Source organism: Stegodyphus dumicola, chromosome 3, assembly GCF_044657685.1.
Source record: "Stegodyphus dumicola isolate Sdum_Otavi_A_Nest chromosome 3, ASM4465768v1".
Classification (NCBI taxonomy): Eukaryota; Metazoa; Arthropoda; class Arachnida; order Araneae; family Eresidae; genus Stegodyphus; species Stegodyphus dumicola.
Genome location: NC_140770.1, coordinates 117,674,432 through 117,689,657, shown reverse-complemented (window position 1 = coordinate 117,689,657; position 15,226 = coordinate 117,674,432). Strand labels below are relative to the sequence as shown.

Genomic DNA, 15,226 nt, shown 5'->3' with positions numbered 1-15,226 from the left:
ATTAAAAAAATATTTTAGCATAATATCTGCTGTGTGGAGCATCGCATGTGTCTCCAGATGCCTTAAAAAATGCTTGGCATAATTTATGGCCAGCTACCATATTTCATGGTGAGGACGATGATGATGATAGCCGTGAATTTGAAGGTTTTCAAACATCGCAAACTAAAGGTGAAATTTTCCAGTTATTGGATTTTGTAAAGAAATGTGGAGAAGCGGTAATAAATGAAGATGATATAACAGCAGCTTTTCAATGCGATGACAATGCCCCATTCATCAATCAATTAATGAATGGCGAAATCTGTAGTATGGTTCTAGATCCAGAAAATACTGCTACCAATAGTGAAGAAAGTAACAGAGAGGTTATTGAAAATGAAAATATTTCAATTGACAAGTCAGTCGGTATTCTCGACACAGTAATTACAGGACTTGAACAGTGGAACTTTGTAACTGAACAAGATATTATGTCTGTTTATAGAATTAAATAGAAAGTATTAGCACAAAAATGAAGCAACTTAAACAACTTACATTGAAAGAAATGTTTAATAAAGTAAACAAATAAATATTAATTTTTTTTTGTAAATTTTGATACCCTTTAGATTTTGCTCTTTATTTTATAAATTATGACTTCATATTTTTAATTGTATAATTTCTGCATGCCATCTTACGAGATTTAAATTGATGATCTAATATCTGGAAAAATCCCAAATCTGGAATCGTCAAAGTCCCGACGAGTTCAGATTTCAGACTTTGTACTGTATATACTAAATCATATGTTTAAAATATGGCATGAATAAAATCAGATTACTAAAACAGAAATTAACATTAAATGAGAAATAGGGTTAAAAGTTTCTGGTCTCACATATTTCTGAGAAGAAATAGAAAATTTTAATAGTTTGTTTCTTAATATGATCTCATACTTCAATACATTTTTTGCATAGTTTAATGAGCAACTCTTTGTTTCCAAAAATTTAATCTGAAGGATGTTCCGTAACTGCTTTTTGCATGCTATGACAGCAATCAAATTTATACACCATTCATGCAACTACATGCAACTAGGGTTGACAGGTTCCAAAATAAAAACCCTTTATATTAGGCAGGAGGTGGAAACTAATCATGTAATCGCCTCAGACAGAGGACAAAACAAATTCCTTTCTGCTACGGATCAAGGGTCTCAATCCCAGAATGCAGATTTGCTAAAAATGAACTCTCTCATACCCCTCAGATAAACCAGCCAATCGGGTATTCGTCGAACTTCAGGTTTTGGAGACAATGACGGGACGAGGCCCAACTAGGACTATAAACACAGTGTTCAAGGCTGTCAAGCCAGCTACTCGGATGGCTACTATCCAGGATAGCATAGGATGTCCTTTTTAGCAATAGGAACCGGGTTTGTGTTATTGTGTCCCCGCAGCAGCTAGAGTAATAATAAAATACTAAGCCAGTGTATACAACCCCAGGAGGTAAGATATGAAAAATTAGAACATTCTTATCAAAAATTGGAAATTTCTATTAGATTTTTAAGCAATATTTCAAAAGAACTCAGATTTTATTTATAATGCCTGATTCAGGTTATTCAACTATTTAAAATATAATTTTGATGTGAAATATAATATTTAATTAGATATTCTAAATTTCATATTCTTCGGCTAATTCCATTTTGTAATAGTTTTACATTTTTTTTACTGAGAAAATCCTAAGTAGGGAAGGAAAGCTTTAATTTTTTGAAGAACTTTTAAACATCATAAAAATAAAATTAATAACTAATGTAAGTATCATTGTATGAATAAACCTAGTAATACACCATACATTGACATAAAACAAAATTAAATACAAATATTAACTGATTAAACAATACTTGAATCTTTATATAAAGTTCAAGAAATATATACAGAATATTAAGATAATTCAGCTCAAATAAAATCTAATTTGAAAAGAAAAAAAAAATATGGTGAAAATCACTAAAGTTGGGGATGAATTTAAGGCAATTTAAATTTCATTTACTACTGGAAAATGCCCCTAAAAAATAAAAACCAAGGAAGTTAAAAGAGTTGCTTTAGATAGATAACCTCTTGATTCTATCTCAACATTTAATATTATATCATTGAATACTTTTTCCTGCACACAAGCAAATTTTCTTTGGACTGTTGGCGACATTAATGACTGTAATGGTTAACCATCATGAAAATTGCCTTATACAGAATTTCGGCCCATGCAAAATGTTTTGCGTATTATTCTCTTACTATAGAATAGGAATGAAATGTATCAGCATGCACATGATCCAACCCCTCTTTTATCTCTTTGGGATTAAGATTTTTTTTATCAAAAATTTAATCACAGATACTCATTCAGGTAACAGTAAAAAAAAAAAAAAAAAAAAAAAAAAAAAAAAGAATGCATGCAATTTTTGTAATGAACTTTCCACATTTATTCATTAAATACTGTCACTACATGTCTGCAAGAAAAATTTATCACCAGGAAATTTTTAATATGTGAAGTTGGAAACTCTTGGATCCAAACATATATTGCTTCATGAGACAGTAAAATTAAATCAAGAGAAACACAACATTAAAAACAGCATGATTATTGCACATATGACTGCGACCATAAAAAAAAGAAATAGAACTGTTGCTGCATCAAAGAAAATGAAATTTTAATAGTCATGAAAAAGGGCAGCTGCTTCAGAAAAATAGATAGAATGAGAAAATTATGACAGCATTAGTAGCAAACTTCTTTTAGAAGATTAATTTTCAATCTATCTGATAGTGTAAAGCAGGGGTTGGCAAACTTTTGATCATCAAGGGCACAATAAAATTTTTAATTCTTAGCAGCTGCCACCCATTCAAGTTTCATAATAGAACAGCAAATATCATATTGCAAACTAATTTTGTTCGAAAGCTGTAACTTTATTGAACTAAATAACAAATATTTCTAATTTATACTTTTTAAATACTTTTTTTAATATATCAATGTGAAATTTGTGTTTGTAATTAGTCAGCTAACTTATTATAATTAACAATATAATTTGAATCACATGCTCTTAACCAATTATCTAAGTATGAGCCAGTTAGTTTCAAATGATGCTTTGATTTCAAATAAATCATATTCAAAAATAATGTCTCACAATTATGGGTACTTGAACAATAAGAATTAATCTTTACTACATGACTTTCAAATAAGATACTGATTTCAGTTTAGCAAGCTCCAAAATATCTTATTAGTTTCATAAGATTTTAAAATAACACCATTTTACAAGCTTGCTATTTCTAAGTTTTCCATACTGTTAAGATGAAAATAGTTAAAAATTGCTCTTGCCATGTTTTTTTCCCATCACTAATGTTAAAGGGTTTAACTTACTAATGTTAAAGGGTTACTCACTAATGTTAAAGGGTGATGTACATTAATGTTAAATGTACATCACTAATGTTTCCCATCACTAATGTTTCCAGTCACTAATGTTAAATGTTTTTATACAGAATTTTAAAATAGGCTCTAAATTTGCAAAATTATCAAATCTAGAATCAAATTCAGTTTGCAATGCAGACATAATTTGAAGGTTTGAGTCTGTATTAATATTATGCTCTTTCAGACTTTCTGTCATTTTTTTGGTATAGGGGAAATGTTTTAATGATTGTCTTAAGATACGAGACCCATACAATTCTAACAAGCCAAATATGTTAACCAGGTTTTGTCTTCTAGTTGTTTGTACTTATTTCCTTGGGATGTTAGAAACTCTTTTATTTAAGGTAGCAAATTGATAAATTCTTCAAGCATGTTTCCCTTGCTCAGCCAATGAACCTCAATGTGTAAAAGAAGATCAATAAATTGTGCATCTTTGTCAGTTTCTGAAAGCAGTCGTAGTCTATGTTGCACTTCAACTATTGAATTAAATTGATTATTTTTGTGACAGCAATGATTACACCTGGGATTTCAGTGATTTTTTGCACACAGTGATTTCTGGTGTGTAAAGTAATGATACACCATAAATTTTGGAAAAAAAGATATAGCTGGCCTAAAGCAATGAATCCAATATTCTTCCCTGTCACTGCTTGTGCACCATCACTTTTTATTGAAGATAATTTCTCATTTGGTATTTTAACGTCAATCAAAAACGTTTTTATGACACAAAATAAATCCTTTCCTTATGTGCACTCTTTAAGTAGCAGTATTTTTAGAAATTCTTCTTTTTATCGAAGATAATTTCTCATTTGGTATTTTAGCGTCAATCAAAAACGTTTTTATGACACGAAATAAATCCTTTCCTCATGTGCACTCTTTAAGTAGCAGTATTTTTAGAAATTCTTCTTTTTTGGTAATATCATCAAAGGTAATCTTGACACTTATTGCCAATTATGATGTATCTGTTATATCTTTCGATTCACCTAGTTGTAAAGAAAAAAATGCTCATTTGTTCACATCTTTTATCAACAGGGTCTCAAAGTGACCTGTGATATTTTCAGTTCTCTTTGTAACAGTTCTAGCTGAAAACTGCACGGCATTTACAGCCAAAATAATTTATTTTTTATTTTTAAAAATCTGCAAAAAGTATGCCTTCAGATTCCAATATTGCTTCTTTTATTATTGTTGCATCCGTATATAGCGTATGTTTAGCAAATCAACAAGATTGTTGCTGCCTTTGATGTTTCAAACGGTTTAGTAAAAGCAGACGGTTGTTTCAAAATTGACGACTTTAATGATAAAATTTTATTTCTTCGAAGTTCAGAAAGTTTAGGATACACTCAGTCAAACTTCGGATGCACTGTTTTAAAATGTTTCTTAAGGTTACTTTTCTTTGGAACTTCTGCACTTTTGTTGCATTATAAGCATATATATTTGTCTTTATGATTTATAAAGCAAAGCAAGTGCTTCCGTTCTCCAAAAAAATTATAAGTGCGTGCTCACTTAGGGATGTTATCAGTTTGTAAGCAGCTCACACATACTGGCAAATGTGTTAGACCATTTATAGTTAAATGCATCAAACACATCATGCTGTGTCATCGGGTCTGTCTGATATTAGTCGGCATCACTTAACGATGAAACATTTCGAGCACCGGCAATGCAATAAAGTGGCTGTTTGATGCATAAGATGTAAAAGCATGCAGTTTTAATATGTATTATATAAACATATACCAAAAACTTCAAAATTACACGCAAAGCAGAATAATTCAGTGTGAGCCCATACATGAACAGGGTGGCAGATACTGTGTTGCCGACCCCTGGTGTAAAGAACTGAAATCGTATAATTATAAGTAAGATATTCTCTATTTAATGAGGATCTTAATGCAAAATTCATAAAAGATCCACTTAAGTTAAATAAAAAAATTCTACAAAGCTGCTTTGGAGGGTAAATGCAACCCTCTGGAGAATGTGTGTGCCGAATTCCACAACTTTAAAGCTTTTTGGTTTGCGCTATATGACAAATAAAAACAAATTCTATCTTATTACTATAGATTCATTTTCTTGAGTTGTTGCAAATGAAATGGCCAGTGACTTATGCCACGTTTCTAACGGTTACAGAAGAAAGAAAGCTCCAAGTTTTATATGAATTTTTATATCATGTGGCAAAGTATATGTGGTTTATGCAATTGTAATATTTGCTTCTTCACCAAACACTGAACACTTAATACGATTGACATTAATTCAATTATGGAACCTACTAAATGAAGGTTGTTATACATTAATGATTCCAGATTAGGACTTTCTGAAGTGGCTACAATAAAAAATATCACTAAAGCATTCAATGGATGAGCAACCAATGAGAGATTCACTTGCCATCAATTTTCAAAATTTTCTGCAGGAGACCAAATTATGGCTTAAGCAACCAGCATTTGTGAAAAGAATGGAGTCATACTGCTTTATGATAAAACTCAACTATACACAGAAAATCAGCAATTTGGGACACAAAATTCTGCCTCAACCTTCTTATTCTCCCAATAAATCCCAAACAGTTCACCATTTTTGCTAGTACTTGAACCATTTGTTGCTTAAAAATGCTTTGCCAGTGATGCATCAGTTTACTGGGCAGTGGAGGACTTTATTATTTCTATAAATACATATTTTTACAGAAATGGTACAAAAAACTTTTTCATATGTTAGCATTATTTTACTGATGCTGCTGGAGATTAAACAAGTACTCTTTTTATTATTATTATTATTATTATTCCCTTCTTTTTCAACTGTCCTTGAAATCGAACATTTCATTTGCAACAAATCATCAAAATTATTAAAATTGCTAGTTAATTGCTACATCAAAATAATTAAATAAATGCTTTAAAAACTTACATCTGTCCAGAGGAGGAGAGTATTTATCAGTTGCTAAAACAACTCCAGCGTTATTAAGTACAGAATCTGTGTTTAATCCACCCCCTGCTCCACAGCCTAAATCATGCTTATTAAAAGTATTGAATACCTAAAAATTAAATTAATTATTTGAAATTGTTTTTCTTGCCACATTTTATAAATTGTAATAAATCAATAGATTAAAAAATTTTAAATTGCTACTTTAAGTAAAAAGAAAAAAAAATGAACTGTAGCAAAAGACAGGTAATTTACCTTAGAGAGCAAATTTAGCATCTAAAGATTTTCCTTAGATATTTATGATGATTTAATGCTCATTGCATGAATTCACTTTATCTTACTACAAGTCTATTTTTTATCATTGAATTAAATAACTGATTTTTCTGATTGAATTAAGTAATTGATTAATTTATAAAATTAAAAACTAAATGATGCAAAATGCTTATATAACCTTCGTATTTCATGAAAAATTATCTACTACAGAATTTGGAACAGAATGCTGTTTGTTAGTATCGGTTATTCTATACATTAGGTTAAAGACACTGATTAAAGCATAGGTCTATATCTAATATGCAAATGCAAATTTTAAGAATATAAAAGAATGTAAAAAAAACAAGCCACCATCGTTGGAAATAGTGTGCAAGCACTCTCAAACAATATTTAGCAAAATTACTGGAGATGATTATCTGCACTAATTAGGATTACAATCTATGTGATCTATCAGAAAATAATGATAACTGAACATTGGTCCACCCCCTCTTGTTAGGCTACATATATATTTACTGTAACACAAGTGAAAGGATTTCATTTTTTCATTCCTTCTTGCTTCATTTCAACATTTCATGCACACACAAAAATAAATAAATAAAAACTGATGTGCTCCAAAAATAACTGACTACAATTACTCAGCATATTATACAAGACAAGAATTCCTCACTTGGAAAGAAAATGGACATAATGCCATTCTGATTCTTTCAGCCATTTTTAGAAAATTATCATTTATTATGGTTAAGCTACAAACAAAACAAAAAATAGTACTATAAATGAGTTGTTTTTCTGTTAATGGTTATAAGGTTGTAGAGTCATTAGGTTATCTTGAAGTAGGAGAGATGAAAAATGAGCAATGCCGTCACCGGAACTGGAACTACGAACCTCTCGAATACGCGACGAGCGTGCTAACCATTACACCACGAAGGCATGCTAAGAAGGCAGGAGAAATACTTTATAAGGTATCAAATGATATATGATAGCATACATTTGATAATGCAATAACACATTCGTAAATTAAATTAGATAAATACGTATGACACATTAATTTAGCTACATTGTAGGATTTCTTTTATTTTACACAACAAAGTATTTTAAGTTTGGTACCTTTCCTGAACCTCTCATTTTCTCCTAGCATTTCCTCATCAGGCTGCAAATTTAAAGTTTAGTATTTAAACGGACGAATCTTGTAGTTTATTCAGAGCGTGAGTTCGCTAGCCAGTGCATGTTACTTGTTTGTCCTTGCTGTTACATGGAGTTTCTGATACGCCTTTTTGAGCCATTTAATACATACATCAATGGGTAGGTTAAGTCTGCCTATTTAGCTTCAAATTAAGTTGTTAGTCTAGCACAACCATTTTTCTTTGAATTTATTTGTGAACTATTCTTAAGTTCCACTGCAAGTTGTCAGTGTTAATGTAAGTGCATTTGTCTTAAGAGTTTGACGAATAATAGAGGGTTATTTTATCCTTTTTATGTGCTCTTTTACACCTGTACAAGAAGTCGCCAGGCTCCTTAGTGAGATCTAGTGATATTTATGAAAGCAAAGAGAGTTAGATCTTACATTATATTATCTTTTGTTGTAATCCAATAAAAATTCTCACATTTACCTAAACTAATTCCAGTACTTCTTAATATATCTATATCTATCTATATCTATATATATATATATATAATATTATATGATCTTAAATTCACTTAGTGCGAAATCAAGTTATTCCACTACTTGCACAATAGCTGCAAAGTAAGTTAATAGTAATTTATCTTGTATTCTTTTATATCACTTAATTCAGCAACAAAATCATAACAACAAACATGAATTAACAAAAGCTTAATTTTAGATGACCTGGAAAGAAAAATTAACAATCCAAATAACTGGAATTCTACTTTTACCTAAAGTTATTGTAATTTAATTAAAGCATGCAAGGGCTATTCAGCTTCATTCCACACTGGCCAGCTGCATGCATAAGGTGGAATACTGGACCTGCAACAAAGCAACTCCTACGCCTATTTCTTTGCAGCCATCTTTTCAAAAGCAACTTTCACACAGACAATCCTTAAATGCCCCTTAGACACAAATAAATTATATCAGCAAATACTCGCACATTATCCAAGAATAAAACCCAACCTCAACTTCTGCTAACCTCTGTATAAGTTAGACTGACAATGGATACAATATGCATCATCATTCTAATACTCATATTATGATTATCTACACAAAAGTTTACCTGATTCTGTTTTGACATCTTATAAACCCAGAACTTTTTCAGATTAAACTATGGTAATTATCATTACAATATAAATGCACCTAATTTCACGTGCTTATATAATTGTTACAGATTGTAAAATAATTAATATCAGTACTTAGTTACTACTTCAGCTATAATTTTAAACTTGAGTTTTTTGTTTTTCTTTTTCCTACTGTTAAATAACAACACCTGTTGTTAAATTTTAATATTAATATAATATAGTGATATAGTTTTACGATGCTTTTTTGTGTTAGCAATGCTAATTTTAAGCTAAATTTAACTGAGTAAATAGTCGCCAATTTTTAATATTATTGTTATCATTTACCTCGAGAACTTGTAGTTCCTTTGAGTGACTTAAAAGGCATTCGTAAGTTTTTATTTTGCTGCAGCTATTTTCAATTTGCATACTTATTTTATTTTGCTGCAGTTGTTATGAGTACAGCAAGTATTTATTAAAAGCAGAGTATTTTAAGAGATAAACAGTGCCTGATGGCTTGACATCCAGTTCGTAAGTGCAAAGTGTTTCTGAAATTTGTAGTATGTAGTAAAAAATATGTGCCACTTATGTGGGATACTCTAGACACTCTAAATAGGAAATCGGACAAGAGTGATGAAAAATGTGCAAGATCTGAAATTAGCATACTTACGACTGATGGCCCAAAGGTGAACAGAAAATGAAGAACATGAAAATTAAGCCAATGTCAGATAGTAAGGAATACCTTGTAATCCTGGATTCAGGGTCCTATAAAAACATATATTTTAAAAAATCTGGTGGAAAAAATGGGATATTGTCCAGTGAGAAAAGAAACTTATACACTCTTTATTTGGAGGGCTTATTTCTGAAAAGTGTGAACACATATGCTATAGAATCAGATTAAGAAATCCAGAACATATAACTTGTAACATGGAAGTTTTGTACCAGTCCTCCATATGTGATAATATTACACCTGTTAGTTCAGGTTCATGAATCAAAGAGCTTTAAGAAATGAAGATAGCATTGTCAGATGTGGGAAATGAGTCACAACCTGTTCAAGTACTCCTTGGAATTAATATGATAGGAAAACTTCTGACAAGTCAGCATAAAATACTGACCTGCGGACTTGCAGCCCTTGAAACTTTATTTAATTAGATTTTGTCAGGAAAAGTATCTGAGAGATATCTTTAACCAATGCTATGCTGATAACTTTCCTTTTAATAAAAGAAATGGATATTTCTGAAATGTAGAGACTGGATTCCTTAGGGATACAAGACCCTTCAGAACCGAAAACTAAAGAATAATTTTCTGAGACCTCAATGGAATATTTTTAAGGACTGTCAAAACTAATGAAGATGAATATTTTCTCATTAGTCTACCATGGCTTGATTTTTATTCACCATTTCAGACAATTTTAATTAGACACTAAAGAGGTTACAAGTGACCACTCATAAGCTCAAACTTGAAGGGTTATATGAAGAGTATGGAGAAGTCTTCAAAGAATGGAGAGAAAGATTGAGAAGGCATCATCAAAGAGGTTCCTAAAGAAGAAGGTATCTTGTCATTATTTTCCCCATTGACATATAGTGAAGAAGAACTGGCCAAGATTAGACCAGTGTTTAATGCTTCTTCTAAACAAAAAGGAAACTCAAAGTCTCAATAATTGCATCGAAAAGAGAGTGAATTTGATTGAATTAATTTCTTCTATAGAATTCTCTTGTATAAATTTGGTATGACAGGTAATATACACAAAGTGTTTTTCTGCAAATAAAACTCTACAAAAAAGACTAAGATTTCCTTTGACTTCTATGGTACAGTGAAAATCAAGGAAGTCTCAAACGATATCATCATTGCAATTTTGCCCCTGGTGTTTCGTGTAGACTGTTCTTACTTGGATCAACCATCCAATACCATTTAGAAAGGAAAATAGATAAAGATATGCAAGAAAATGAAAAATATGTTGACAATATTATCTGACAACTGATACTCAGCTTCTATGTGGGAAACTGCTTGACTACTGTCAAAACTGAATTAGAGTTGAAACAATTTATTGAAATTGGCACTGAAATTACAGTAGAAAGAAAATCTGATTTATGAGGGTGAGAGTACATTAACTCGTCTGAATCTCAAGTCAAGCAAACATTCTATGAATGATGTAATACAGATATTTTGATATTCTTTCCATAAATATCGCTCATGTGAAGAAAGTAATGAGTGTAGTAATCACAAAAAGAAATATTTTAGCTGTTTCATGCAAAGTTTTTGATCCTCTAGGAATAGTTGGTCCGGTGATACTGTGTCCGAAACTCTGGCTACAAAATTTGTGGAAATCTAAAATCAGTTGCGATGAAGAAGTTGATATAAAAGCACATCAAGATTTTTTAAAATGGCTAAATGAGCTTGAATATTTGCAACACATGAAAGTGCCAAGATGGTTTCCACTGTGATGAAAGACTTGAGGCACATTTCGCTATATTTTTTTCAGTGATGTGAGCAAACTTGCTTATTTAACTGTAGTTTATCTTCAAGTTGGTAATGGAAGCACTGCTTGTGTACAACTAGTACAAAAGGAAACAACAATTGCTAGGTTGAAATTTCTTACTGTTACTATTTCTGCTCATCTTTCCTTGGGGGACCCAAGCAGATGACATTGATTCCTAGATTGACTGTTCCATAGTATTAGCTTGGCTAAAAAGAGAAGACTCAAAGGCCCGTGTTCCATTGTTCAGAGCCATGTTGCAGAAATCAAGAATCTGACACCTGTCGAACCATGGCGACATGTGCTTGGATCTTTGAATCCTCAAAACCTGCCAAGTAGGAATTTTTCAATGCAGCAGTTATGCAAATCAAAACGGTGGGAGGGTCCCAGCTGGTTGTATTTTCCACCTTTTGAATGGCCAGTTAACAGCATATAACTAGATATCAATGAATAAATGATCAATAAGAAAAGAAATCTTGAACTCCATAATGAATATTCAAGTAACAGAAATCTGAAGAGATCATTTTCCCGCCTACAGTAGAAATATTAGAGTAGTGGCATGGATTCTACATTTCCTCCATAATATTTCACATGAAAACAAGTTAAATGGTAACTGGAGTTATGAAGAATTCAAACAAGCAGAAGTTCTGTTTTCAAGTTCAAACAGTTAAAGACTTTTCAAGATGTGAAGTTTCTTATTAAAATTAAGGGTATTTAGAGATTGAGAAAATCTTCTGAGAATAAGAACCAAACTAATGAACAGTGATGAAAAAGAGGTTTTCAGGTTCTCTCTTACCTGCTTCTGGTGTTGTCCTAGAGTTATTTTATGAAGAGCATGAAAAAGCAATGCATGCCAGTTCTTTAATCTTACTTGCCAGGATTAGGGAGACGTTTTGGATTCTTGAAGCTAAAAAGTTAATGAAACATATAAATGGCCAAATATGTAAAGTGCAAGCATTATAGAACTAAATCCACGGAAAATCCTTTTGCTCCACTACCTAGAGAAAGAGTTACAAGAATCATTGAAGTATCTGATGTGGATTATGCTGGTCCTCTTCACCTAAAGTCAAAAGGTAAAACTTGGATGGTTTTATTTACCTGCACCATTTATGAAGTGATCCATTCTGAATTAGTCACTCATTACAGATGCTTAGATTTAAATCTTAAGACAATTCATTGCAAGAAAGGCAGGATTTCAGTACTTTAATAATGGCATGTAAAACAAATACACTGTTTGCAAGAACAGTGTATTTGAAACATTAGACTGAGACAAGCCAGCCGCTGCTCAGATCACTTAGAAATTTTTCCACCCACAGTATTATGGTGGGGGGTGTCGTCAGAGCGTATGGTAAGAATACTCAAAGAACTTCTGCGAGAGTTGCAAAAATACCACTTAGATTATGAAAAGCTCAGCACGACTGTGAGTCAGTAATAAATGCTAGACTGCTGATCTACATACAAGATGATCCAATTGGTACCAATTATACCTAGAATAGCAATAGACAGGGGCAGCGACATCAAAACTCCAGGTCTTGTGTACAGTGTAGGCCAGTGTAGGCCTTGGACAGTGTAGCCCAATCTTCCTTGATAAAATGCATAAACTACACACAGAAGTTAGGTGAAAATCTTAAGACAAAGATTTAGAAATTAATATCTTGCTCTTTTAGCCCCAAAGGGAGTAAGAAATAATGTTTTAAATGTTGGTGATGTTCTAATTGGGCATCATCATGCTCGTTCTTTTCAAAGCGTTTTTGCAACTTAGAAATGTTGACAAAAATTTATGTTGATTTTTTGACGGCTTCTAGAAAAAGTGGCATATTTGCTGGAGATATTTCTGATTCTTCCGTTGAGAACACTGATACTGTTTCAAGTGAAGCACCTCTCAAAAGTACATTAGAAAGAACCATAAAAACTCCTCGTCGAATAGACTTGTGAATTTCGTTTTTTATTTAACTAGTGAAATTGATTACGATTTAAGAATTATATTCATAAATTTGAAAATTTTGCTTGCTCTGAACCTGAATTGCAAAGATCAAAGGTAAAAGTAAGTTGCAGATTGCAAAATAATTATTATCAATACTTAACTAAAATTTCACCAATAATTTTCAACTTATTTTTTAATTTTAATATCAATATTTAACTACACCTATAATTTTCAACTTTTATTTTTTCTATTGTTAAATAGCAACATCTTGTTGTTAAATTTTAGTAGTAATAGAATGTCATGATATAGTTTTAAGATATTTTACTGTGCTAGCAAAGCTGTTTCTAAGCTACATTTAACAATTGTTAATTTTTTTAATATTATCATATTCATTCATCTGGAGAACTTCTAGTTCATGAGTGATTTAAAAGGCATCCATAACTTTTTATTTACCACCTGTTATGTACAATACTTATAGCTAATAATTATATTTAGTAGCATTGTGCTCAATTTCTCCACAAGCTGCCCAGATTGCATGGGGGTAGGGAAGTAAACTGCCACAGCCTTGGTCTCAGGTTTGAAACCCAAAGAAGGCAAGGATGTTCGTAAATGTATAGTGTCTTCACAGCCAAAAGTCCTCCCTGGAAGTTGGGAAAAAAAGAGTATGAGATTCTTGGACCAGCCTCTTAAAATATTATCTTTCAAAACTGGGTTAGTGTTCTTTGTGAAAAATGAATTTCAGTTGCACCCCCTGTGCTGTACCTTGAGCAATGTTCTCGGTAGTGAGTTGGCAGAATGATTGATGGATTTGAGCTTTCTCAATAAATGCTTAATTAGCCAGTGTCTAGCCCCTGGGAGAAACATAAAAACCTTCTTATCATAATTTAGAATATTTAATATAACTGTGTTCACCTTATCTTTATTTGAAAATATTATAAACTTTTTCCCATTATTGATTAATTAATTTTGGCAAAACTGAAATAAAATTTTACATTATATGTTTACAGATTTCAAACATATATAGATTGTTACTTACTTTAGCTTTTGTCAAAAGATCTCTTTTGGATATGGCATACACAGCTTCATCTACACCTAAAAGTCCAACTAAGGTGTCCCTCTGACCACGTAAAATAATTTTCCCAGCAGCACCTGGTGATTGATCATCAAATTCAGGATTGATAGTCACCTTCAAAGACACCATTATTTTAAAATGACAGTTTTAAATATAAAAATCCTTTTTTATATTTTCATGATAGTTAAATAGCATGGATTAAAATTAGCATTAATTTTGTCATTAATAAAGAAAGTGAATTAAATAATCCAATGAACAGATCACACTATTAATTTTTAATAAAATTCTATAAAAAATCAGTTTGCTATATTTTGAACCAATTTTTTTTTTTTTTACTGACAAACTGCAAATGTCATTTTCACTCCTGCAGTTGCAGAAAGTTTTATTCAAACCTTTCAAGCTACACTTGCAGATTTATTTTTACACTGAGTCTCTTACATATGTTCTTTGGTATGTTAATTTAATTAATATTAAATCAATGCAGTTCTTCATCTCTGGTGTTATTGATTGAAAGCTTGACCTGTGAAATTACATTACCTGGACTCATTAAAATCATTATATATGAAATGTATTTTCTCATACATTATTTGTGTTGTGCAGCCGGGGCAAAGGGAATGAGACAAATTTTGGAATATAAAGTGATAAGTTTATTTTAGCATCCATCTCACAAGCGTTCCTCCTGTACCTTGAGGAGAAGCCCTCTTTATAGATATGTGTGCGTCATGGTGTTCATCCAATCAACGATATTAATTGAAATCACGAAGTGACGCTATCTTCTTATCAGGAGTGTTCTTAAGGATATGACAGATTTATGAGTTTGGGGATTATATAATTTATAATAAAGAAAGGATTTTGCCAAACTTTAGGAACAGGGATGCAATTTAGGTAGAGAATCGCCAACATATTATTAAGGAATATGATTAGAATTTAATTTAATCAATTGATTTCAAAATATCATTATGTATAT

The 15,226-nt window shown here is 31.5% G+C and overlaps 1 protein-coding gene across 1 annotated transcript in view; it reads right to left on the bottom strand.

Moving 5' to 3' along the window:
* LOC118194875 (A.superbus venom factor 1-like) overlaps positions 1-15,226 on the bottom strand; it is a 325,092-nt gene that overhangs the window by 197,700 nt on the left and 112,166 nt on the right. The window contains exons 14-15 of the mRNA XM_085813226.1: positions 14,224-14,373; positions 6,280-6,406 (exon numbers count right to left, since the gene is read on the bottom strand). Of these exons, the coding sequence (XP_085669352.1) occupies positions 6,280-6,406; positions 14,224-14,373 (277 nt within the window). The remainder of the gene's footprint in view (positions 1-6,279; positions 6,407-14,223; positions 14,374-15,226) is intronic.